General features: G+C 46.8%; 2 protein-coding genes across 2 annotated transcripts; both read right to left on the bottom strand.

Annotated features, from left to right (window-relative positions):
- Positions 1 to 1,645: 1,645 nt before the first annotated feature.
- On the bottom strand, positions 1,646 to 5,130 carry LOC148043741 (uncharacterized). Its single transcript, XM_087723749.1, has 3 exons — positions 4,854 to 5,130; positions 4,157 to 4,321; positions 1,646 to 1,907 (listed from the first exon to the last, which is right to left on the bottom strand). The coding sequence occupies exons 1-3, from the start codon at positions 5,086 to 5,088 to the stop codon at positions 1,672 to 1,674; spliced, it is 636 nt and encodes a 211-aa protein (XP_087579875.1). The 5' UTR covers positions 5,089 to 5,130; the 3' UTR covers positions 1,646 to 1,671.
- Positions 5,131 to 7,556: 2,426 nt separating this feature from the next.
- Positions 7,557 to 22,289, bottom strand: DDRGK1 (DDRGK domain containing 1; the record flags this gene model as incomplete). Its single annotated transcript, XM_087723926.1, is given in 8 exon segments — positions 7,557 to 9,109; positions 10,059 to 10,107; positions 10,988 to 11,044; positions 12,403 to 12,441; positions 12,942 to 13,064; positions 15,544 to 15,645; positions 17,956 to 18,062; positions 22,137 to 22,289. Coding segments are annotated over 8 exon segments (803 nt in total), but the record flags the coding sequence as incomplete, so codon positions are not given.
- Positions 22,290 to 24,337: the final 2,048 nt, after the last annotated feature.

Raw genomic sequence — 24,337 nt, 5'->3', positions numbered from 1 at the left:
TTCTCGGAGAACCGGTAGCGGAAATTTTGAGTAGTTCAGAGAACTGGCAAATAGGCTGGCCACGCCCCTGCTGCCTCCCAGCCCATCTTCTTTTGTTGCCCTGCACAGGAGAACAGAGCTGGAAAGCAGGTTAGTGCAGGGGTGGGTCCCGGCAGGCACTACTGCTGGTTCGCTGCGTGCACATGCACAATGCAATTAAAATTGTTCTGCGCATGCATAGAATTGAAAAACAAGATGATGCCACCAGTTCCGGGGCGTGGCAAGCCTGGGTCGCTGCCGGTTCCATTGACCCAGGCCACCAAACCAAAAGCGGTTCAGTCAAACCGGTCCGAACCGGTAGGAACCCACCAGTGGGTTAGTGGGGTGGGGAAGGAATGGGGATTTTGCAGTATCCTTCCCCTGCCATGCCCATAAAGGCAGGCCACGCCCACAAAGAACCGGTAGTCAAAAAAAAAAAAAAAATGAATCCCGCCACTGATTGGGCAGCAAACAAACCAATTCATCCAATATTTTAAAAAATGGAATTTTGAAAACAAAACAATTTGTCTAGGAGTAGGGTAAATAGTAAAATAACCTTTATTTCAAAAGGTTTTATTTATTAGTTTTTTGGGCAAGCAGAAGGAAGATCTGCCTGGCTCACTTTGAGTTGATCCCAAGATAATAATTCTACCAATGCTGGATTCGAAAGCAGTGCCCTCGACTCCCAGCCCCCCCCCAAAAGCAATTGTTTCCTCTCCTCCTTGGTCTGGCCTCTTTTTCCTGCCATGATGGAGATCCCACCTAGGCAGATTGTCACTGACAGAGATCTCTTCCGTAGGCTGGTTGGCCAATACCAACTTGGCATGCTGAGCAAAAGTTTCCTAGTATCAACTTTCTGGGTGGAAGATGGGATTCTGCTGTAAAAAGAGGGGTTTTTACCATATCACAAAAAGGAAGGAAGGGAGGGAGGAAGGAAATGGAAAGAGTGAGTAAGGAAAGAAAGAAGTGAGGAAGGAAAAGGAGAGGGAGGATAGGGAGGAAAGGCAGGAGAGGGTGGGAGGGCGGGAGGCAGGGAGAAAGGAAAGAGGGAAGGGAGGAAGTGAGGAGGGAAATGAAGTGAGAGGGAGGAAATGGAGAGGAGGAATGAAGGAAGGAAATGAAGTGGGAGGGAGGAAATGGAAAAGGGATGGAGGAAATGGAGAGGAAGAATGAAGGAAGGAAATAGAGCAGGTGGGAGGAAATGAAGCGGGAGAGAGGAAATGGAGCGGGAGGAAGGAAGGAAGGAAATGGAGCGGGAGGGAGGAAATGGAGCGGGAAGGAGGAAATGGAGACGAAGAATGAAGGAAGGAAATGGAGCAGGTGGGAGGAAATGGAGCGGGAGGGAGGAAGGAAAGAAATGGAGCGGGAGGGAGGAAATGGAGAGGAGGGAGGCTGTAAGGAAATAGAGAGGGAAATAGGAAGTGATGGTGAGGGAGGGAGGGAGGAAGGAAAGGGGGAGGAAGGGAGGGAGGACAGAAAGAAATAGAGAGGAAGGTGGAGAGGGAGGGAGAAAGGGATGTAAAGGAAGTGGGGAGGGAGAGAGGGAAGAATCACAAAATATGGGAGGCCAGATTTGGGTCGGATGTTTTCCTTGTGGCTCCCAAGGACAGAAGCCACGGGCGGAAGTAGCCTGTTGGGGGGGGACGGTGTCTTCTATTGCTTTGTGTCGGGAGCTTGGCTGGCCGACTTCAGCTTCGAGCTCAGCCCGAGGGCGCACAGGGCGAACATCCCAGCCCAGATGGCACAGCTGAAGGCCAACAAGCCGATGTAGAAACTCTCCCCAAACTGAACGAACATGGCGTACTCCTTCCGGTCGGGTTCCATGAACCATCGGCTCACCTTCTCAAAGCACCAAACGCAGATCGCTACCAGCACCAGGGTGAAGATCCCTGCAAACAGAAGAAAGGGGGAGGGAAGGGGGGGGGGAAGAGCTGTGAAAGGCCCCTTTGGAGGTGGGACCCCCAGTGGTGGGATTCAACTGGTTTGCATCAGTTCGGGCGAACCGATAGTTGGGAGGACTGGCTTCCGGATTCTGGAGGGCCTTCTGGAGCCCCGGGAGGCCATTTTCGCCCTCCCGGAGGCTTGGAGAAAACCTCCAAACCCTGAGGATGGTGAAAAGCCCCCCCTGCCTGCTGCCATGGTGCAGGAGGATGAGTAGGCCAAACCCATTGTGGTCACGCCCACCCAGCAAGCGGTCAGAGAACCGGTTGCTAACATTTCAGAATCCGGTCACTGGGGACTCCACTTAACGGGCAGAAGAGACAGAAGGCAACATGCCCCAAATCCTGGTTTTGCAGAGGCTGCTGGTTGTTCAGAGATGGACAACGGTTCGAAGAAAGAAGAAGAACTAGAAGAGAGAAGAACTAGAGCTAGAAGAACTAGAAGAGGAAAGAACTAGAAGAGAGAAGAAATAGAACTAGAAGTAGAAGAGAGACGAACTAGAGCTAGAAGAACTAGAACTAGAAGAGAGAAGACCTAGAAGAACTAGAACTAGAAGAGAGAAGAACTAGAACTAGAAGAGAGAAGAACTAGAGCTAGAAGAGAGTAGAAGAACTAGATGAGAGAAGAACTAGAAGAGAGAAGAACTAGAGCTAGAAGAACTAGAAGTAGAAGAGAGAAGAACTAGAGCTAGAAGAACTAGAAGTAGAAGAGAGAAGAACTAGAAGAGAGAAGAAATAGAACTAGAAGTAGAAGAGAGACGAACTAGAGCTAGAAGAACTAGAACTAGAAGAGAGAAGACCTAGAAGAACTAGAACTAGAAGAGAGGAGAACTAGAACTAGAAGAGAGAAGAACTAGAGCTAGAAGAGAGAAGTAGAAGAACTAGAAGAGAGAAGAACTAGAAGAGAGAAGAACTAGAGCTAGAAGAACTAGAAGTAGAAGAGAGAAGAACTAGAAGAGAGAAGAACTAGAGCTAGAAGAATCGGAACTACAAGAGAGAAGAACTAGAGCTAGAAGAACTAGAAGAGAGAAGAACTAGAACTATAAGAGAGAAGAACTAGAACTAGATGAGAGAAGTAGAAGAAGTAGGAGAAGAACTAGAGCTAGAAGAACTAGAAGAGAGAAGAACTAGAAGAACTAGAGCTAGAAGAACTAGAAGAGAGAAGAACTAGAGCTAGAAGAACTAGAAGAGAGAAGAACTAGAACTAGAAGAGAGAAGAACTAGAACTACAAGAGAGAACTAGAGATAGAATAACTAGAAGAACTAGAACTACAAGAGAGAAGAACTAGAACTAGAACTAGAACTAGAAGAGAGTAGAAGAACTAGAAGAGAGAAGAACTAGAGCTAGAAGAACTAGAAGTAGAAGAGAGAAGAACTAGAACTAGAAGAGAGAAGAACTAGAGCTAGAAGAATCGGAACTACAAGAGAGAAGAACTAGAGCTAGAAGAAGTAGAAGAGAGAAGAACTAGAACTATAAGAGAGAAGAACTAGAACTAGATGAGAGAAGTAGAAGAAGTAGAAGAGAGAAGAACTAGAGCTAGAAGAACTAGAAGAGAGAAGAACTAGAAGAACTAGAGCTAGAAGAACTAGAAGAGAGAAGAACTAGAGCTAGAAGAACTAGACGAGAGAAGAATTAGAACTATAAGAGAGAAGAACTAGAACTACAAGAGAGAACTAGAGATAGAAGAACTAGGAGAAGAACTAGGAGAAGAACTAGAACTAGAAGAGAGAAGAACTAGAACTAGAACTAGAAGAGAGTAGAAGAACTAAAAGAGAGAAGAACTAGAGCTAGAAGAACTAGAATTAGAAGAGAGAAGAACTAGAAGAACTAGAAGAGAGAAGAACTAGAAGAGAGAAGAACTAGAGCTAGACGAACTAGAACTATAAGAGAGAAGAACTAGAGCTAGAAGAGAGAAGAACTAGAGCTAGAAAAACTAGAACTAGAAGAACTAAAAGAGAGAAGAACTACAGCTAGAAGAACTAGAACTAGAAGAGAGAAGAACTAGAAGAACTAGAATTAGAAGAGAGAAGAACTAGAAGAACTAGAGCTAGAAGAACTAGAAGAGAGAGAAAAAGGAGGAGGAGGAGGAGGTCACAGTGCCATCCCTGTCCAGATCTGAGCCAATCCAGACTCCTCCTCACCCCCAGGGAGCCAATCCCTGCCTGCAAACGGGGGGGGGCAGCCCCATCAGCATTACCTGAGAAGATATGGAAGGAAGAGACCAGCGTGGACCGATGCCTCTCCAGCACCGGGAGGCCCAGGCAGTCCAGGAGGAAGGCCGTGACGCCAAAGAACAGGCTCAGGAAGCAAACCATGATCGCGATCAGCCTGAGGGGATGTCGGTCCGTCTGGAAAAAATATTCTGCAAAAAAGAGAGAGAGAACCCCAAGACAGAGGTCATTAAATGCACATTGGCAAAAGGCAGGAGAAGCGTCTCAATGGCTTTACAGGGAGTCCTCGAGTTACGACCACAATGGAGCCCCAGATTAATGTTGCTAAGCGAGAAATATGTTCCGTGAGTTTGCCCCATTTTATGATTTTTCTTGCCAGTTGTTAAGCGAATCACTGCAGTTGTTAAAGTGAGTCACACAGTTGTTAAGCGAATCCCCCTCTAGCCATCATCATCATTATCTTTAAGTATCCCTTGTGGGGTGGAGTCTGGGCTACTGAATGGAGCTAGCAGAGTATTTGAGTGGCCAGATGCCCTTCCTGTTGCCAGGGCGGAGTTTTGTTCAGCATTCTCAATGTGCCCAAGAGAGAGAAATATCTGCCTCTACCAAGGATCAAACTCACGGCGTCCGGATTGTGAGGCGAGAGCTCCATTGCTAGGCCATCGCACCCCTCCCCAAGGTCCCCCTCTAGCCACCCGTGGGGCAAAGAGGTCGTGCTCTCACCGGAGGTGTTCTGCGAGGTGTCCAACCTGTAGGGCAGCCCGAAGGTGTAGAGGGCGAAGGGCTGGGGTCCGGGGAGGCTGTTATCGGGCTTCAGACAGACCCAGTTCCGCATATAGATGGCCAGCGAGAGGAGGAACATCGCGGGGAACTGCATCAGGGCGGCCAGCATGTGGTAGGCCTCAGGCAGCGAAAGGTCCGCTGGGGGCTCCGACGGACGGTTGGAGGAGTGCAGCATGGCCGGCTGGAGGGAGGCCTGGTTGGCCAAGCGCTCAGGCTCAGCATCTGCCCCAAAAGAGAAGCAGCCCAGCCTCAGGGAGATGGAAGGGCCGGGGATGATTGGGACTGTGGTCTGCCCGACCCCCTCCCTCCCCTCTCTCTCCAATCTCTTCCATTCCTCCCTCTCCTTCCTTCCCCTTTCTCCTTCCTTCCCTTTCCCCTTCCTCTCTCTCTCCCCCTTCCCTTTTCTCATCCATTCGTCCTTCCCCTTTCCTTTCCTCCCGCCCTCCCTTCCTCTTTCCTTCCTTTCCTCCCTTTCTCCTTCCTTCCTTCTTCCCTCCCTCCCTCCCTTTTCATCCTTCCTTCGTCTCTCCCTCTCCCCTTATCTTCCCTCCATCCCTTTCCCCTTCCTTCCTCCCTCCCTCTCCCCTTTTGTCATCCATTCTCTCCCTCCCCTTTTCCTTCCCTCCCTCCCTCCCTCCCCTTTTTCCTTCCTTCTTCCCTCTCTCCCTCCCTTCCCTTTTCTCATCCTTCCTTCCTCTCCTTTTCCTTTCCTCCCTCCCTCTTTCCCCTTCCTTCCTTCCTCTTTCCTTTTCTCATCCATCCTCTCTCCCTTCCCATTTCATTTCCTCCCTCCCTCCCATTTCCTTCCTTCTTCCCTCTCTCCCTTCCTTCCCTTTTCTCATCCTTCCTTCCTCTCCCCTTTCCCTTTCCTCCCTTCCTCCCTCCCTCCCTTCCCTTTTCTCATCCATCCTCTCCCTTACCTTCTTTCCTCCCTCCCTCCCATTTCCTTCCTTCTTCCCTCTCCCTCCCTTCTCTTTTCTCATCCATCCTTCCTCTCTCTTCCCTTTTTCTTCCTTCCCTTTTTCTCCTCCATCCTTCCCCTCTCCCTTCCCTTTTCTCCTTCCCAGCCCAACTATCCTGATACTAAACCAAGCTTGTCGGGGGGCAGTAGTCAAAAAAGCCAAGATGGCAGCTATGACCCTTCAAAGCCCCACCTCTTTTGATGGGCATCCAATCACGTGACCCCCCCAGCTACCATCCGGCCTTTCCACGCCCCTCCCCCTCCCCTGCCGCCAGAGTTACGTCGAACCCACTGGGTCCTCTGGGCCGGTCTCAACCAGGGATCGTGAGAACTGTAGTACCAACCATCTGCCAGTTCCATTAGCTCAGCCCCAAGACTTTGGGGAGGGGGCTTCTCCCTTCCTTAAGCCCCTTCAGCACGCAAGATCTGCCCCCTGGCCTGCCAATTCAGCCAATGGTGGTTTGGATGCCCGGCTTCTTCTATGCCAGCCGGCTTCCGATCCTGGATCTCACTTGTGTCTGGTGGTGGTTGGCTTCCAGCCTGCTTATTCCAATGCAGTGTTGGTGTGTTTTTGTGTTGGTGTGTATGTGTGTGTCTAGGGAGGGACAATTTCTACGGGGAGCGATCGTTGTGGGCAGACAACTCTTGAGGACGACAAGCATCACCAATGGCCAATTGTTGGGTCACCTGGCAACCACACCCAACAACGGAAAAGGCAGTTTGTCTGATGTTTTCAGAATTCCCAGTCTGCCCTTCGCCCTCGAGATTTCCTGGTGGTGCCCAGTCCTGGGTTACCTTCCCCCCCCCCAAGATAAACACTCGGTGTTAACCCCTTGGTGAGTCTCAGCCCGCCTCTTAGCGTTCTTAACAAAATCCAGTCATCCTCCGTCGGCTGGCTTTAAAATTTGAAAAGTCACCGCTGTCGATTTCCCTTGGATGATTTCGCTTGACAGATTCTGCGTGATGCTCGATTCGTGGAACAATCTGAATAATCTACCCGGTTTTCTGGATCTGTCCATTAATTCAGATGAAGGTCAAACGAAGCAAATGGTGAACAGGGAGATAAAATGTGGTTCGCCGTGCAACATGGGCTTCTGCGTAACTTTTTCCTTCGTCCCAAATAGGGAATTCTTTCCACAAATGTAAAATGACAAGAATTAATCTAGCTGTCCACTACATATGATAAGATCCAGAAGTATTGGACAAAAAGAAAGATATGGTTGGGAAAGATGATAACACTGAGTTTAAACCAGGAATATTTGTGTTGGAGGTCTTGCCTGAAACTTACAACGAAGAAAATATATATTTAATTATTCATGCATTAGCCGCAGCTAGAATGGTATTTGCACAAGATTGGAAAAGTGAAGAGATTCCTATCGATGAGAAGGTGATTGGGAAAATGTTAGAATGTGCAGAAATGAAAAGATTGGCACTAGCAATCAAGGAAAGGAACAAAGAGATTATGATATAATATGGGAAGCTTTTTACCAATGGTTAGAGAATAAAAAAGGAAATTGGAAATAAAGGAAGGAAGAAGACAAGAAAAAGAATAGATTACATTAAGATAAAGATAAGACTAAAATGGCAACTGATAAGTATGATGAGAATAATTATGTTTAATATTATTGTATTTTGATTAGAAGATATGTTATGAAGGAAATGAAGATTTACACATGAGATAATTGTTCAATGTCTATAATTTGTGGTCGGATGTTGTTGCACAGAAATATTATACCCAGATAACAGACTGCTTAAGGGGAGATGAAATGTTTATATTTTTTTAAATGGAAAATAAATAAAACACTTTAAAAAAAAGAATTAATTCAGCTGTGGCGTATGGAATGGATGGGAGGATTAGTTTTCGTGCCGAGTCTCAAAATTAACCCCTATCTAGACAATTTTGAAACACTAATCAGAGATCTGGTGAAATCTTTATAATCCAGAATTGCTTTTACTAAATGGGATTATATTTATCTTGAATATTTTTTTTAAATGACAGCAGTTTCTCTTCTGGTTTTAAGTATATTTCGATTGTCTAGTTTAAGGTAAAGGTTTCCCTTCACACATATCTGCTAGTCGTTCCCGACTCTAGGGGGCGGTGCTCATCTCCGTTTCAAAGCTGAAGAGCCAGCGCTGTCTAAAGACGTCTCCGTGGTCATGTGGCCGGCATGACTCAACACCGAAGGCGCACGGAACGCTGTTCCCTTCCCACCAAAGGTGGTTCCTATTTTTCTACTTGCATTTTTTACCGGCTTTCGAACTGCTAGGTTGGCAGAAGCTGGAAAAAGGAACGGGAGCTCCCTCCATTACGCGGCGCTAGGGATTTGAACCACCAAACTGCCGACCTCTCTGATTGACAAGCTCAGCCTCTTAGCCCCTGAGCCACTGCCGTAAATCTTAAACGTCATAAATCCAATTAAAAACCACCAAAGACAGTGTATTTTTCTCCACATATTCAACATTCATTCACAGTTTAGGAAAAAGTCCAATCTTGAAATATCCAGCATCTTTGCTCCCGTATCCATAACGGAGACCCACACATAAACTAAGTCATCATCCTAACCCCATTATCCTCATGGGGGGGGGGGGGAGGAAATACCCCTATAAATTTGGGGAAAAAAATAACAATAATAAGGAAACTGCAGTCGTTCCAAAGCCATTTGCAATGGCTTGATTTTGAAACTCTGGGAGTGGGATTTATAAAGGAAGCTGAAACGGAAAATGTATTTCTTTTCGTCAGAACTTACAGCTTGTCTGCCTGCCTGGGTGGACCGGGAGCATGGGAGTTGTAGTACAGGAAGAAATAACAGGGGAAAGGCCTGCAAATTCTCCATTCTAAACGTTCAAACACATGTCGCAACCTTCCAGGAACAGCAAATAATTCCCCAAATAATTGCCTTGGAAAAGGATTCGCCTGGAGGGATTCTTAATGCACGACAAGGGACGTCTTTATATCAATATATTTTGGATAGGATTTAGTGATCCAAAAGCCCCCCCACCCCAAAAAATAAGACTTGATTTTATTTGTCCCCCCCCCCCCAAGAAGAGAGGGTGGGGGCTGCTCAGGCCACCCCTTTGCTAAGAAAACCGGCTTCCGCCTCCAGGTTGATGAGAGAGTTGCTTTCTTGAGCCAGCTCCGTAATCGAGACGCGCCCTCGACGGCGGATGAATTCGGCCACGGCCGTCAACTCTTCAGGGGTGATGTAGATGAATTTGCCCCGGTCGTCGATCACCCCTGCAGGACAGGACAGGAATTAGAACCCACCACCCGTCGGTTGGAGTCGGGTTCAAAGGGAAGAAATGCTGGGTCTCCATTCTTGCCCGTATTTTCAACACGTCAAAGCCTGTGCCATTCACGAGGGTGATTGACAGGAGCTCCGGCTCTTTAAATGGGAAGGGTTTTTTTTTTACGTTCCTTTCATAGATGGACCTGCGTTCCAGAGTAGAGTGGTGTGCTTTCTCGTTCCCTTCTTCCTCTCTCTTCCCTCCTTTCTTCCTCTCTTTCTTGTCTGTCCTGCCTCCTTCCTTTCTTCCTCCTTTCTTTCTTTTCCTTCTGTCTCCTCCCTCCTTCCCTTTTCCCTCCCATTTTCCTTCCTCGCTCCCTTTTCTTCTTCTTCTCCCTTCCTCCCTTCCTCCTCTTCCTTGTCTGTCCTCCCTCCCTCCTTTCTTCCTTTCCTTCAGTCTCCTCCCTCCCATCTTCCCTTCTCCCTCCCATCTCCCTCCCTTTTCTTCTCTCCTCATTCCCTTTTCTCCTCCTTGTCTCTCCTCCCTCTTTCTTTCTTCCTCCTTTCTCTCTTCCTCCTCCCTCCCTTCTTCCTTTCTCCTTTCCTTCTCTTCCTCCCTCCTTTTCTTCTCTCTTCCCTTCTCTCTTCCTTGTCTCTCCTCCCTTTTTTCCTCCTTTCCTTCTCTCCCTTTCTTTCTGTCTCCTCCCTCCCTCCCATCTTCCTTCCTCCCTCCCTTCTTCTCTTTTCTCCCTTTGTCCCTTCTCTCCCTCCCTCTTCCTTCTCTCTTCCTTCATTTTCTTCCTCCCTTCTCTTTTTCCTTCCCTTGCAAAGAGAAATGTGGAACCGAACGGAAGCCATCGTCAAGAAGCACGGACAGAAGCTGGCCAGAAGGTATCACGGTGGAGGCATCTGCTTCGGTTTAAACAAGAGCAGGAAATCCCGTAAGGTGTGGGAACTCACCTGTGAGCGTGCCGTCTGCCATCAGGTCTTGCACTCTGTTGATGGCATCCTGGGGAAAGGGAAAACCAAGCAGGTAAGCCGGGAAAAGGCCTTCCGAAATTTACAGTAAAGGAAATGCATATTTGCCATATTTTTCGGAGTATAAGACGCACCCTTTTTCCTCAAAAAAGAGGCTGAAAATCTGGGTGCATCTTATACATCGGTTCACCGACAAATGCGCGCTGGACAAAAGCGCGCCGATGAAACGGCAGGGAAAAAAAACGTGAGTTCAAAATCGCACTGACGAATGAGCACAGAAGCGCGCTGACAACAGCACGCCAACAGAAGCGCGCTCTAAACCTAACCCTAAAGGTAACCCTAAACCTAACCCTAACCGTAATCGCGCTTCTGTTGCTGCTCTTTTGTCGGCGCGCCTTTGTGGGAGCGCTGTCAACATCGCGGTTTTATCGCCGCAGTTTTGTCGCCACGCTGTTGTCAGGCGCGCATTTGTCGGGTCACGTATACATCGAATACAGCGTTTTTTGCCTCCCGAAGGCCCCCCCCCCTTCACCAAAATGGCTGTGCAGAGACTTCGGGAGGCTTATAGAGTGCTCCTGGGGGCTGGGGAGAGCAAAAATGAGCGGAAAACGGGCCATCTTTTTGCTCAATTTTGCCCCCTCCCAGCCCCCAGGAGCACTCCATAAGCCTTCTAAAGGCGATGCATGCCCTCTTTTGGGGGGGGGGGGGCGACAAAAACAGGCTGTTTTTGGGAGGTCTGCAGAGTGCAAAAACTATTTTTTTTTAAATTTGCCTCTTCAAAATCTTGGTGCATCTTATACTCTGAAAAATACGGTAATTATACATGCTATTAACTGGAGCTAGAGTTGTATTTGCACAAAACTGGAAAAATAACGTGGGCAATTTGCAATGTCCGGCTTGCAACCACCTACCTGCGTCCTGAGTCCCAGGTGAGAAGCCAGATCTTCCAAAAGGACCACTTTGGAATTCTAGGTGGAAGGGGCAAAGTTGGGAATTATTAGTTCATGCGTTCATGCGTTCCATTTATTTTAAATAATTGAGCAGGGGGGAATTTCTTGACAGTGAGAACGATGGATCGGTGCCACCTGGAACTGTGGGTACACCATCCCTGGAGGTTTCCATACAAGGTTGGAGCATCGTTTTCCCAGCATGGCATCAGGCCGTCATGGTGAACCTATGACACGCATGGTGGCACACAGGCGCGCAACGGTGGTGGGTAATGCTCCCCATTACGACCAGTACGCTGCGCACGGGGCCGGATATCCTGGTTATGCCCGCGCTGTGCCTGCAACACCCAGATGCTCGGCAGGTATGAAACGCTGGAGGGCGGGTGGGCCAAACAAGCCACTGTACCGGTACGGTGGCCGCTGCTCCTGGCTACTACTGGTACAGCTATACCGGGCCGTACTGGCTGAAACCCACCACTGGCACGGCGGCGTCCCAGGTCAGATTTCCAGGGCGTTCCCCCCCCCCCCGCAAACGACGCAACAGAAGCTCACGGAAGACAAAAGATCTTAGCTCTTGCTGTTCTATGGGTGTTGAGATGCCCCGCCTCCCGCTGGCCAGCTGGGGTTCGGGTCCCTGCTGTGCACGCATGTATGTGCACGCATGCCTGCCTGCGAATTCACATGTGCGGGTTCGTGCAAGCACTCGTCAGTGCACGCATGCGCACCTTTCCACTTGGGTATGCGCTCGCAGTTTGGGCACTCGGGTGTCTAAAAGGTTTGCCATGACTGGCATAAGGCCTCCTGCCTTGGGCAGGGGGGTGGACTAGAAGACCTCAAAGGTCCCTTCCAGGCTTATGGGTCTGTAATTCTATAGCCACCCATCTCAATCAATGAGGAGGAGGAGATGATGGCATAAGATTTGGGGGGCCCTGGCGCTCTAAAAGCTTGGTTGTCTGCTTGCAGACATTTCACGACCCAACTAGGTAACACCATCAGTGCTACGTAGGACAAAGAGGCAGCAGACTAGCAGAGGGCCTCCCTGAACACCAAGGAGTGGTCAGAAGATGAGAACTTGCTAATTTCACAATGCTTGGAGAGGCCTAGCCCTTGGGGGAACTGAATAGAGACAATCAAACTGTGTGAACAATCAGTGCTCATAATATTGCCCTGATGACGTTACCTAGTAGGGTAATGAAACGTCTGCGAGAAAGCTACCCAGCTCAGAGGGGACTGAAGACCCCACAGAGAGACCTGATTAGGACCAAAGAGGTATTTTGCTCCTAAGTGATCCATTGCTTGGATTACACAGCCGAGCAATTAAATGCAGATTAAAAATACGCTCAGCAACAAAAGACTCAAGTTAAGAAAGAGGAACTTACCTTAATGTAATTGAGAAGCTCTGATACAAAACTTTGCGACTGGATAAAACAAGAGGAAGAATAATGAATTCATCGGAGAAGGAAAACACAGGCAGTCTTTCTTCCTCTGACCTTCTTTCCCTCCTTCTTTCCCATTCTTCCATCCTCTCCCTTTCTCTCCTTTCCTCCCTCCTTCTCTACCCATACTTCCTTCCCTTCCTCTCCCCTTCCTTCTTTCCTTTGTCTTCTTTCTTCCTCTGACCTTCTCTTTCCTTCCCTTTCTTCCATCCTCTCCCTTTCTCTCCTTCCCTCCCTCCTTCTCTACCCATACTTCCTTCCTTCCCTCCCTTTCCTTTCTTCTTTTGTCTTTCCTTCCATCTGACCTTCTTTCTGTCCCTCCTTCCTTCCCTTTCTTCCATCCTCTCCCATTCTCTCTCCTCCTTCCCTCCCTACAGACGAGCTCTTCTTTCTCTTGAAAGGCAACAAATCCCATCCCACCGTTCCCATCTTCCACTCTTCCGCCTCACGCCTGCCCTCTGCAACCAGCCGACCGGACGTACCTGCTCCTCCGTCAGGGCTTCGTCTACGCCTTCTTCTTCCACCACAAAGCTCTCCTTCAGCTTGAGGTATTCCTCGTATTCCCGCCGCTCCTCCTCCTCCTTGGCCTTCTTCAGCTCTTCTTCCTGTGGGGAGGAGGGTTTTATGCTTCTCGTACATCAAAAGGCTGTTGGACCAGCCTCTCCCAACCCCAAGGTTGGACTCCAACTCCCAAGATGCTCAGCGGCTTGAAGGCCAGGCCTTCAAGGTGGCACAGTGGTTAGAGTGCAGCACTGCAGGCTACTTCAGCTGACTGCAGTTCAGCTGTTCAAATCTCACCGGCTCAAGGTCGACTCAGCCTTCCATCCTTCCGAGGTGGGTAAAATGAGGACCCGGATTGTTGTTGTGGGCGATATGCTGACTCTGTAAACCGCTTAGAGAGGGCTGAAAGCCCTATGAAGCGGTATATAAGTCTAACTGCTATTGCTATTGCTATTAACTACAGCAGGATTCTTTCCATTCCGTCCACTGTTTATACATGGGGGCTGCATTGCTTCGTTTAGTGGCATTATTCCTAAGCAGGTTCCAGGTCGTTAAGAGTTTCTCAAAGAGCTCAGTGAAAAGAGAGAGAGAGTCCCTATCCTCAGGCTCACAGCAGAGGTGGGTTCCTACCAGTTCGCACCTCTTCGGTAGAACCGGTTTGTCAAATCTACCAAACCGGTTTGCCATCACTGGCATAAGGCCTTCTGCCTTGGGCAGTGGGGTGGACTAGAAGACCAATTTTTTTTTAACCTACCACTGCCCCTCCACACACACACAGACTGACAGAGAGAGAGAGAGAGAAAGAGAAAGAAAGAAAGAAAGAAAGAAAGAAAGAAAGAAAGAAAGAAAGAAAATGGAAAAAAAAGAGAGAGATGAAAGAAAAAAAGAAAAAAGGGACAGAGAGACAAAAGGAAGGAAAGAGAGAGAGAGAGAGAGGGAGGGAAGGAGAGAGAGAGAGAAAGAAAGAAAGAAAACACATGGCCGGCAAGCCCCTCCCACAAAGGAGGCCACACCCACAGAGTAGGTTCCAAAAATTTTTGAAACCCACCACTGGCTCACAGGGTAAGAGAGAGAGTCCAAGAAAGGAAGAAGGGAGAGGGGCTAAATACCCAGAAAAAGAGTTAGAAACATTGAATTTTGCATTAATAAGTGACAGCCCCTTTCTTCTACCAAATGCCTCCTACTTTTCCCATAAGAACCACCCCGTGAGTTGGACTGGGCTGAGGAAAAGTGACTGACCCAAAGACACCCAGCTGGCTTTTATGGCTAAAGCAGAACTAGAACTCCCCGTCTCCTGGTGATTGGCCCAAAGTCTCCCAGCTGGCTTTCATGCCTAAGGTGGGACTAGAACTCACCGTCTCCTGGTGATTGGCCCAAAGTCTCCCAGCTGGCTTTCATGCCTAAGGTGGGACTAGAACTCACCGTCTCCTGGTGATTGGCCCAAAGTCTCCCAGCTGGCTTTCATGCCTAAGGTGGGACTAGAACTCACCGTCTCCTGGTGATTGGCCCAAAGTCACCCAGCTGGCTTTCATGCCTAAGGTGGGACTAGAACTCACCGTCTCCTGGTGATTGGCCCAAAGTCTCCCAGCTGGCTTTCATGCCTAAGGTGGGACTAGAACTCACCGTCTCCTGGTGATTGGCCCAAAGTCTCCCAGCTGGCTTTCATGCCTAAGGTGGGACTAGAACTCACCGTCTCCTGGTGATTGGCCCAAAGTCACCCAGTTGGCTTTTATGCTTAAGGTGGGACTAGAACTCACCGTCTCCTGGTGATTGGCCCAAAGTCACCCAGCTGGCTTTCATGCCTAAGGTGGGACTAGAACTCAACGTCTCCTGGTGATTGGCCCAAAGTCTCCCAGCTGGCTTTTATGCTTAAGGTGGGACTAGAACTCACCGTCTCCTGGTGATTGGCCCAAAGTCACCCACTTGGCTTTCATGCCTAAGGTGGGACTAGAACTCAACGTCTCCTGGTTGATTGGCCCAAAGTCTCCCAGCTGGCTTTCATGCCTAAGGCGGGACTAAACTCAGCGTCTCCTGGTGATTGGCCCAAAGTCACCCAGCTGGCTTTCATGCCTAAGGCGGGACTAGAACTCACAGTCTCCTGGTGATTGGCCCAAAGTCACCCAGCTGGCTTTCATGCTTAAGGCGGGACTAGAACTCACCGTCTCCTGGTGATTGGCCCAAAGTCACCCAGTTGGCTTTCATGCCTAAGGTGGGACTAGAACTCAACGTCTCCTGGTTGATTGGCCCAAAGTCTCCCAGCTGTCATTTATGGCTAAGGCGGGACTAGAACTCACCGTCTCCCACTTTCTAGACTGCAACCTTGACCATTACATTAAATTAATGAAGGAACGACCAAAGAGAAAAACCATCCTCCACCAACACTGGCAGGACAAGCAACTTATACAAATGGGAAGGAAACCCCATAACTCGCTAGCCCTGATGATGTTACCCAGTTGGGTGATGAAACGCCTGCAGGAAAATTACCACAGACTCCAATCCTGAGCTACAGATAAAACTCTTCGATTGGGATATAGGAGAAATCAATCCATTTTGGGTTTTCCAATGTCATTTCTTACAGCTCACCTTCCTTTCCTCCTCTTGCCGCTGCCGTTCCTCTTCCAAGCGCCGTTCCTCATCCCGCTTTTGTTCAATCTTCTTCCTTTCTTCCCGTTCAGCCTCTTCAGCCTTGGGACACGGAGAAGGGGGAGATTAAGAGGGTGGGTTTTGTGTGTGTGTGTGTGTGTAAAACTCCCTCCTTCCTCAAGCATGTCCCTCAGGTGATTTTAAAAACGTTTCCCTCCACCACATCTTTTTTTTTTTGAAAAAGTTTTATTGTTTTAATTAAACAAAAACACACACAAAAAAGAATCATCTTTTGTTACATCTTGTAGAAAGCATGTCGATAGGTTACAAATACATTTCGTGCGTTTCTCCCACCATCCTTACATATATTTCATTCATATTGAATTGCACATTTTGAATCAAAAAAGAAAATTTATGTATTTGGCTATCCCTGTACCACAATTCTCATTTAATTGCAATTATTTAAACATCTAAATGATCTAAAATCATTTGTATTTAAAGACACAACCACCTACTGGCATTCATTTGCAGTTTCAATAAACTTCCAAAAACATTACACCTTTATGACATTATTTATTTATTAGACTTATATACCGCTTCATAGGGCTTTCAGCCCTCTCTAAGCGGTTTACAATTTTTTTTAGCAAATTGAGTCAGCAACTTGCCCCCACAGTCCGGGTCCTCATTTCACCCACCTCGGAAGGATGGAAGGCTGAGTCGACCTTGAGCCGGTGAGATTTGAACTGCTGAACTGCAGATCACAGTCAGCTAAAGTGGCCTGCAGTACTGCACTCTAACCACTGTTAGTAAGATATCTACGCATTTCTCCCCCAACTCAGTTTGGAGGAGCTGAGGTGGCGCAGTGGTTAGGGTGCAGTACTGCAGGCCACTTCAGCTGACTGTTATCTGCAGTTCAGCGGTTCTAATCTCACCGGCTCAAGGTTGACTCAGCCTTCCATCCTTCCGAGGTGGGTGAAATGAGGACCCGGATTGTTGTTGGGGGCGATATGCTGACTCTGTAAACCGCTTAGAGAGGGCTGAAAGCCCTATGAAGCGGTATATAAGTCTAACTGCTATTGCTATAGTTTAAAGCTTATATCCAATTTGCTTTTACTAGTATAACACACATATATATATCATTAAACATTATCCATTAACATTTCCTTGTTATTATTGTAGTTAACTAAAAATTATTTACTATTTATATAACCCCCACCACCACCTTGACACAGAAGTAAAAAAAAAAAAAAAACAGTGGGTGGAAACTAATCAAGGACAGAAGCAACTTAGAACTAAGGAGGGATTTCCTGACAGTGAGAAAAAAATAACCAGTGGAACAACTTGACTCCAGAAGTTGTGAATTACTCCCACGCTGGACGTTTTTAAGAAGATGTTGGACAAGCATTTGTCTGAAGAGGTGTAAGGCTTCCTTCTTAAGCAGGGGGTTGGACTAGAAGACCCCCAAGGTCCCTTCCAACTCTGTTCTACTCTACTCCATTCCACTCCACTCCGAGGTGGGTTGCTCCTGGTTCGGGTGAACTGGTAGTAGCGGTGGCGGAAGGCTCCACCCACCCGCCCGGATGAGAAGCATGTGATCACAAGCAAACCAGTAGTAAAAAAATTGGAAACCGACCACTGATTCCATTCCATTCTTTCATTCTCTATTCTATTCTATTCTATTCTATTCTATTCTATTCTATTCTATTCTTTCATTATTTTTATTTTATTTTATTTTTATTTTATTTTTATTCCATTCCATTCTTTCATTCTATTCTATTCTTTCATTCTTATTTTTATTTTATTTTACTTTAATTCCATTCCATTCTTTTATTCTCTATTCTATTCCATTCTATTCTTTCATTCTTATATTAATTTTATTTTAATTTTATTTTAATTCCATTCCATTCTTTCATTCTCTATTCTATTCCATTCTATTCTTTCATTCTTATTTTATTTTTATTTTATTTTAATTCCATTCCATTCTTTCATTCTCTATTCTATTCCATTCTATTCTTTCATTCTTATTTTTATTTTATTTTAATTTTATTTTAATTTCATTCCATTCTTTCATTCTCTATTCTATTCCATTCTATTCTTTCATTCTTATTTTAATTTTATTTTAATTTTATTTTAATTCCATTCCATTCTTTCATTCTCTATTCTAGTCTATTGTATTCTAATCTACTCTTTCATTCTTATTTTTATGTTATGTTATTTTAATTTTATTTTAATTCCATTCTATTCTTTCATTCTCTGTTCTATTCTATGGGGATTTTGTTCCCTTCTCTTTATACTTGGATGTGGCCTCTAACTTGGTCCTTTCTGACTTTAACCAGGACTACAGCTCCCAGGAGCCTTAGGGACGTGATCTGATCAAAGAAAGTGGATTTATACAATGCAGGGGAGACTCACCTCTCTCTGAGTTTTTTTCGCCTGCTTCTCCTCTAACTTCCGCTGTTTCTTTGCCCCGATCTTTCCGGAAACTTGGGGTTCAGCCGGTTCGGATCCATGGTTTTCATCTAGGGATGGTTTAACAATCATTTTTGAAGAAGGAAAAGGAAACGGAAAAAGATCATTGGTGGTAGAAGGGAGGGGTGTGTGTGGAATGATGGAGGAGGAGGAAGAAGGCTGTGGGGTCCTTGGTGCTCTCTGAGCTTGGTAGTTTTCTTGCAGACGTTTCATGACCCAACTAGGGAACATCATCAGTGCTAGAAGGGAGGGAGGTTTTGCAAGGAGGAGGAGGAAGAGGGGAGGAGGAGGAGGAGGAGGAGGAGGAGGAGGAGGAGGAGGAGGAGGAGGAGGAGGAGGAGGAGGAGGAGGAGGAAAAAGACTGTGGGATCCTTGGTGTTCTCTGAGCTTGATGGTTTTCTTGCAGACGTTACCTTGTCCAGCTAGGTAACATCATCGGTGCTAGAAGGGAGGGAGATTTGCAGGGAGGAGGAGGAGGAGGAGGAGGAGGAGGAGGAGGAGGAGGAAGGAGAGGAGGAAGAGGGGAGGAGGAGGAGGAAGAAAAAGACTGTGGGGAACTTGGTGCTCTCTGAACTTGGTGGTTTTCTTGCAGACATTTCATTATCCAACTAGGTAACATCATCAGTGCTAGAAGGAAGTGAGGTTTGCAGGGAGGAGGAGGAGGAGGAGGAGGAAGGAGGAGGAGGAGGAGGAGGAGGAGAATAACAACTTTAGGGTCCTTGGTGCTCTCTGAGGTTGGGTGTTTCCTTGCAGACGTTTCAGGACCCAACTAGGGAACTTCATCAGTGCTAGAAGGGAGTGGGCTTTGCTTTCCGGCTTCCCCTGCCTGGTTTTAGCATTTACCGGAAACCAGGGTGGATAAAAATGATGATTTTAAAAAAAAATGGATTTTTACAAAATTTAAATCTTTTTTTTAATCAAATGTATTTTAATAATATGCTTTTGGAGTAAAAAAAAATCTACCTAAAGATAGTTTTCTATTTAATATATATTAATCGTTTAGTTTCTTCAGCATGAAATGGAGCTTAGTTAGGTAGCGTGAGGCTGTATATTCTGCAATGCTGGGACTGTCAGAGAGTCAACCGTGGGTCAGAGGAGGAGTCGCTGCGGGACAGAGATGACAGCTGCCTTTTAAAAATGATGATTTAAATCGAGTCGATTTAAATCAAGCCTTTTTACGAGTGATTTGAGTGGTGATTTAAATCGACTCGATTTAAATCAAATCTACCCTGCTGGAAAGCACCAGAAACACCCCCATCAACAGGGCAAGCCATTAGCCACTTGTATATAAACAGATTTTATTTTCCGGGTTTCCAAGATCACCGCAGATGGGGACGGCAGCCAAGAAATTCAAAGACACTTCCTCTTGGGGAGGAAAGCGATGGCAAATCTAGACAGCTTATTAAAAAGCAGAGACATCGATCACCCTGCCAATAAAAGTGCATATAGTCAAGGCTGTGGTTTCCCCAGTTGCAATGGATGGCTGTGAAGGTTGGACCATAAGGAAGGCTGAGCGCCAAAGAATGGAGGCCTTTGAACTCGGGTGCTGGAGAAGAAGACTCCTGCATTGAGTCCCTTGGACTGCAAGGCCATCCAACCGGTCAGTCCTAGAGGAGATCAACCCTGGCTGCTCTTTAGAAGGCCAGATCCTGAAGAGGAAACTCAAATGCTTTGGCCACCTAAGGAGAAGGAAGGACTCCCTGGAGAAGAGCCTCACGCTGGGAACGACAGAGGGCAGAAGAAGAAGGGGACGGCAGAGAAGAAGGTGGCTGGATGGAGTCACTGAAGCAGTCAGCGTGAGCTTAAAATGGACTCTGGGGGATGGCAGAGGACAGGAAGGCCTGGAGGAACATTGTCCATGGGGTCCCAATGGGTCGGACACGACTTTGCAACTAACAACATATAAACAGAGAACAATCCCCTCATCCCTTCTGGCACTGATGATGTTACCTAGTTTGGCTAGCAAAACATCTGCTAGAGAACAACCAAGCTCAGAAAATACTAGAATAGAATAGAACAGAATAGAATAGCAGAGTTGGAAGGGACCTTGGAGGTCTACTAGTCCAACCCCCTGCCTAGGCAGGAAGCCCTATACTATTCCAGACAAATGGCTATCCAACATCTTCTTAAAGACTTCCAGTGTTGGGGCATTCACAACTTCTGGAGGCAAGTTGTTCCATTGAATAATTGTTCGAACTGTCAGGAAATTTCTCCTCAGTTCTAAATTTCTTCTCTCCTTGATTAGTTTCCATTCATTGCTTCTTGTTCTACCCTCAGGTGCCTTGGAGAATAGTTTGACTCCCTCTTCTTTGTGGCTGAGATATTGGAAGACTGCTATCATGTCTCCCCTGGTCCTTCTTTTCATTAAACTAGACATACCCAGTTCCTGCAACCGTTCTTCATATGTTTTAGCCTCCAGTCCCCTAATCCTCTTTGTTGCTCTTCTCTGCACTCTTTCTAGAGTCTCCACATCTTTTCTACATCGTGGTGACCAAAACTGAATGCCACATTCCAAGTGTGTTGCAAACTAACCTGTTTGCATCAGGTAATAAGAGAGCTTTTAAAAAATCTTAAAATCCCGTTAATAAGAGGGATTAAAAATCTTTAAATCGCTTTAATTTACCTGAATGTTTACGGTTTACCGGATCCCCAAAAATGAATTGCATAGGTACCCGAACATTGTAAAGGAAAAATGTACTGAAGTATCAGAGAGAGTGCCATTCATTGAGTGTTAAAGATGCTCAAAACTTGGATTAAAAAAAAGACTCGAAAACTTGGAAGTTTATCTCCCTGCTCACTCAAAACAAGGGATGTTGACTCCTCAAAATAACGTCGGCCAACGGATTTGGGTTTCTTAACTTAAAACAGCCCCTGCTCCTTTATCCAACTTTTTTTTTATTTTTCGGAGCTGAAAGATTCAGTGCCGACAGCACAAAAAAGCCTTTGAGATCACTTCAAGGAAGACGGGTGCATTTGACAGAAATGAGAAATGCCCCGAAAACATCAAAAGCGTGTTCTTTTTCCTCTCTCCCTTGATTTAATTCTTATCAAAAAAACGCCTTTTGCATTTCAAAGACATCTACCCGGGTTGAAAAGTTCAGGGCTGTCAAAAGGGGGGGTTCTCTGCGCAAACGCAGCAGCATCCGCTCTGCCGGCGGTGCCTCCGTGGGGACCCAGAAAACAGGGCCGTTCAAAGCAGGGGGGAAGCATCAAAAAAAAGGAAAGCGGGAGGAGGGAGGAGGGAAGGGGGTTCGAGGGTGGGGGGGGATGACACGTGTCAAGACTGGCATACTAATTGTGAGGTGCTGCTGCTGCCTGTCCCGGGGTGAAAAAAGCAGGGGGGATTTTCGTGGTGGCAAGATTTCCCCCCCAATAAGAAATGGATGCAAGGAAGACGCAAAAGTCAGGTTGATCTAGGCGTTAAGGCACCAGGCGGGAAGCAGGAGGTGGTGAGTTTTACTCACTGGGGAATGGCTGGGTGACTTTGGGCCAATCACCGGGAGAAGGTGAGTTCTAGTCCCGACTAAGGCATGAAAGCTGGACAGGTGACTTTGGGCCAATCACCAGGAGACGGTGAGTTCTAGTCCCATCTTAGACATGAAAATCAGCTGGGTGACTTTGGGCCAATCACTAGGAGTTAGTGAGTTCTAGTCCCATTTTAGGCATGAAAGCTGGCTGGGTGACTTTGGGCCAATCACCAGGAGACAATGAGTTCTAATCCCATCTTAAACATGAAAATCAGCTGGGTGACTTTGGGCCAATCACCAAGATTTGGTGAGTTCTAGTCCCACTTTAGGCATGAAAGCTAGTTGGGTGACTTTGGGCCAATCACCAGGAGATAGTGAGTTCTAGTCCCATTTTAGACATGAAAATCAGCTGGGTGACTTTGGGCCAATCACCAGGAGATGGTGAATTCTAGTCCCACCTTAGGCATGAAAGCCGGATGGGTGACTTTGGGGCCAATCACCAGGAGTTGGTGAGTTCTAGTCCCACTTTAGGCATGAAAATCAGCTGGGTGACTTTGGGCCAATCACCAGGAGACAGTGAGTTCTAGTCCAGACTAAGGTATGAAAGCCCACTGGGTGAGTTTCACTGCTAAAACCTGGACAAGAAGGAGCTGCTACCTTCCGGTGCTTCTTCGACCTGCTGCGTCCGTCTCAGGGCGGCCATCCTGTTTCTTCGGTGCCTGGGCATCCCTTCGCCCCGCTCGCCCATGAACGGCTGAGGTCGGGCCGCTGCTGCTGCCGCCACCACATTCTGGCGGTGTTCCTCGTCACCTAGATGAGAAAAGGAAGGAGTTTTAGGGTCCGATTCGGATAACTGAGGGGCAGTTTGGTGTAGTGGTCAAAGGCAGAAGGCTAGAAAACAAGAGGGCCATTCTCACTTTAACCCAAAGTCCCAACTGGACTTCCTGGTTTTTCCTTGAAGACGTTTCGCTTCTCATCCCAGAAGCTTCATCAGCTCTGACTGGATGGTGGGGAAAGGGAGGGTTTATCTTCCTTGCAGACAGCTGGTCATTTGTATCCTTTTAGAGAGTCGTTGAGGCCACTGGGAGGTTTATCTCTGTCCTCAGGGTCACCTGAGTGGTGCAAATGGGTATGGAGCCTTCTTGGGACTACTGAAAGGACTCTGTTGTAGACTGGAGAGAGAGGATGTAGAGCAGCTGCTAATAGTTTCAATTGAGAGCCGTTGGGACAGCTGGTTGTTTGCATCCTTTTAGAGGGTCGTTGAGGCCACTGGGAGGTTTATCTCTGTCCTCAGGGTCACCTGAGTGGTGCAAATGGGTGTGGAGCCTTCTTGGGACTACTGAAAGGACTCTGTTGTAGACTGGAGAGAGAGGATGTAGAGCAGCTGCTAATAGTTACAATTGAGAGCCGTTGAGACAACTGGTCATTTGCATCCTTTTACAGAGGTGTTGAGGCCACTTGGAGGTTCATAGGTGCCTTCGGGGTCACCTGAATAGTGCAAATGGGTGCGGAACCTTTTTACAACCATCCTTTCAGTAGTTCCAAGGAGGCTCCACATACATTTGCACCACTCAGGTGACCCTGAGGATCGAGATAAACCTCCCAGTGGCCTCAACGACTCTCTAAAAGGATGCAAATGACCAGCTCTGTCTGCAAGGAGCATCAATCCTTCCATTCCCCACAGCCTAGAACTGTGTTGGCTTTTTTTAGCAGCTGCGGCACACGGCTGGCTCCTATTTAAATGGTTCTCCACTAGGACTCCAAGATCCCTCTCAGAGTTACTACTATTGAGCAACGTACCACCTATACTGTATCTGTGCATTTTGTTTTTCTTGCCTAAATGTAGAACCTTACTCTTTTCACCAGTGAATTTCATTTTTTTAGATAGTGCCCAATGTTCAAGTCTGTCAAGATCCTTCTGTATCTTGAGCCTGTCTTCTGGAGTGTTGGCTATTCCTGCCAGCTTGGTGTCATCTGCAAATTTGATGAGTTTCCCCATCTATCCCCTCATCCAAATCATTGATGAAGATGTTGAAGAGTACAGTGGATGTCTCATTATGCAAAGTCTCATATACAGACAAGCTGGGGGGGGGGGGAATTACTGTTGCCAAGGCTATAGAGATTAGTATAAGCCTGGTCACTACGGCTCCTATATATTAGCCATATTAATTTCCGCATTATATTTTACTCGTATTCGTTTCTGTTTCTTTTGCACAATTTCCTCCTTTGGCTTTATATTTTCAAAATGGGCTGGATGAATGGATGGAGCAAAGTAATTTGTCATTAAAATGGGGTAAAGATTTCTGTCGCCTCGTATTGCTCTCCCAGAAACATTCTTGGCAGAGAACCGGAGCGTGGTGACCTGTTTTCCCAACCACCAAATTTCATTAAAAATCAGATTTTTGGGGGGGGCTACACTACAGTTTGGAGCTAAGCACTCGGAGCATGTCATGAAGCTACAGCATATGAAATCTAAAAAGTAATAACAGTGCCCTCAGCAACTCCGTTTTGGAATATTAGCGCATACACACACACACACACACACACACACACACAAAGAACGGGGTTAAACTCAGAATTCCACATAACTCAGGTTTTTTTTAAAAACCAAAGAGGAAAAACCGAATGCTGTTTATAGGGTGTGACGTTTAAGCGTGGTCTACTTAGGATTCAGCACCCCTGTTCAAAAGATTGGATCCATTAATTGCACCCCACTGCAGAAGATGGTTGCAAAGAATAGAATAGAAATACAGAATAGAATAGAATAGGAAGAGAGAATAGAATAGGAAGAGAATAGAGAATAGAATGGAATGGAATAGAAATACAGAATAGAATAGAATAAAAGAGAATAGAGAATA

The sequence above is a fragment of the Thamnophis sirtalis genome, unplaced genomic scaffold, assembly GCF_051295495.1.
Source record: "Thamnophis sirtalis isolate CommonGarterSnake01/CBP01778 unplaced genomic scaffold, rThaSir2_p1.2 scaffold_10, whole genome shotgun sequence".
Classification (NCBI taxonomy): domain Eukaryota; kingdom Metazoa; phylum Chordata; class Lepidosauria; order Squamata; family Natricidae; genus Thamnophis; species Thamnophis sirtalis.
Note: the sequence above shows the minus strand (reverse complement) of the source record. Positions and strands in the feature narration are given on the sequence as shown.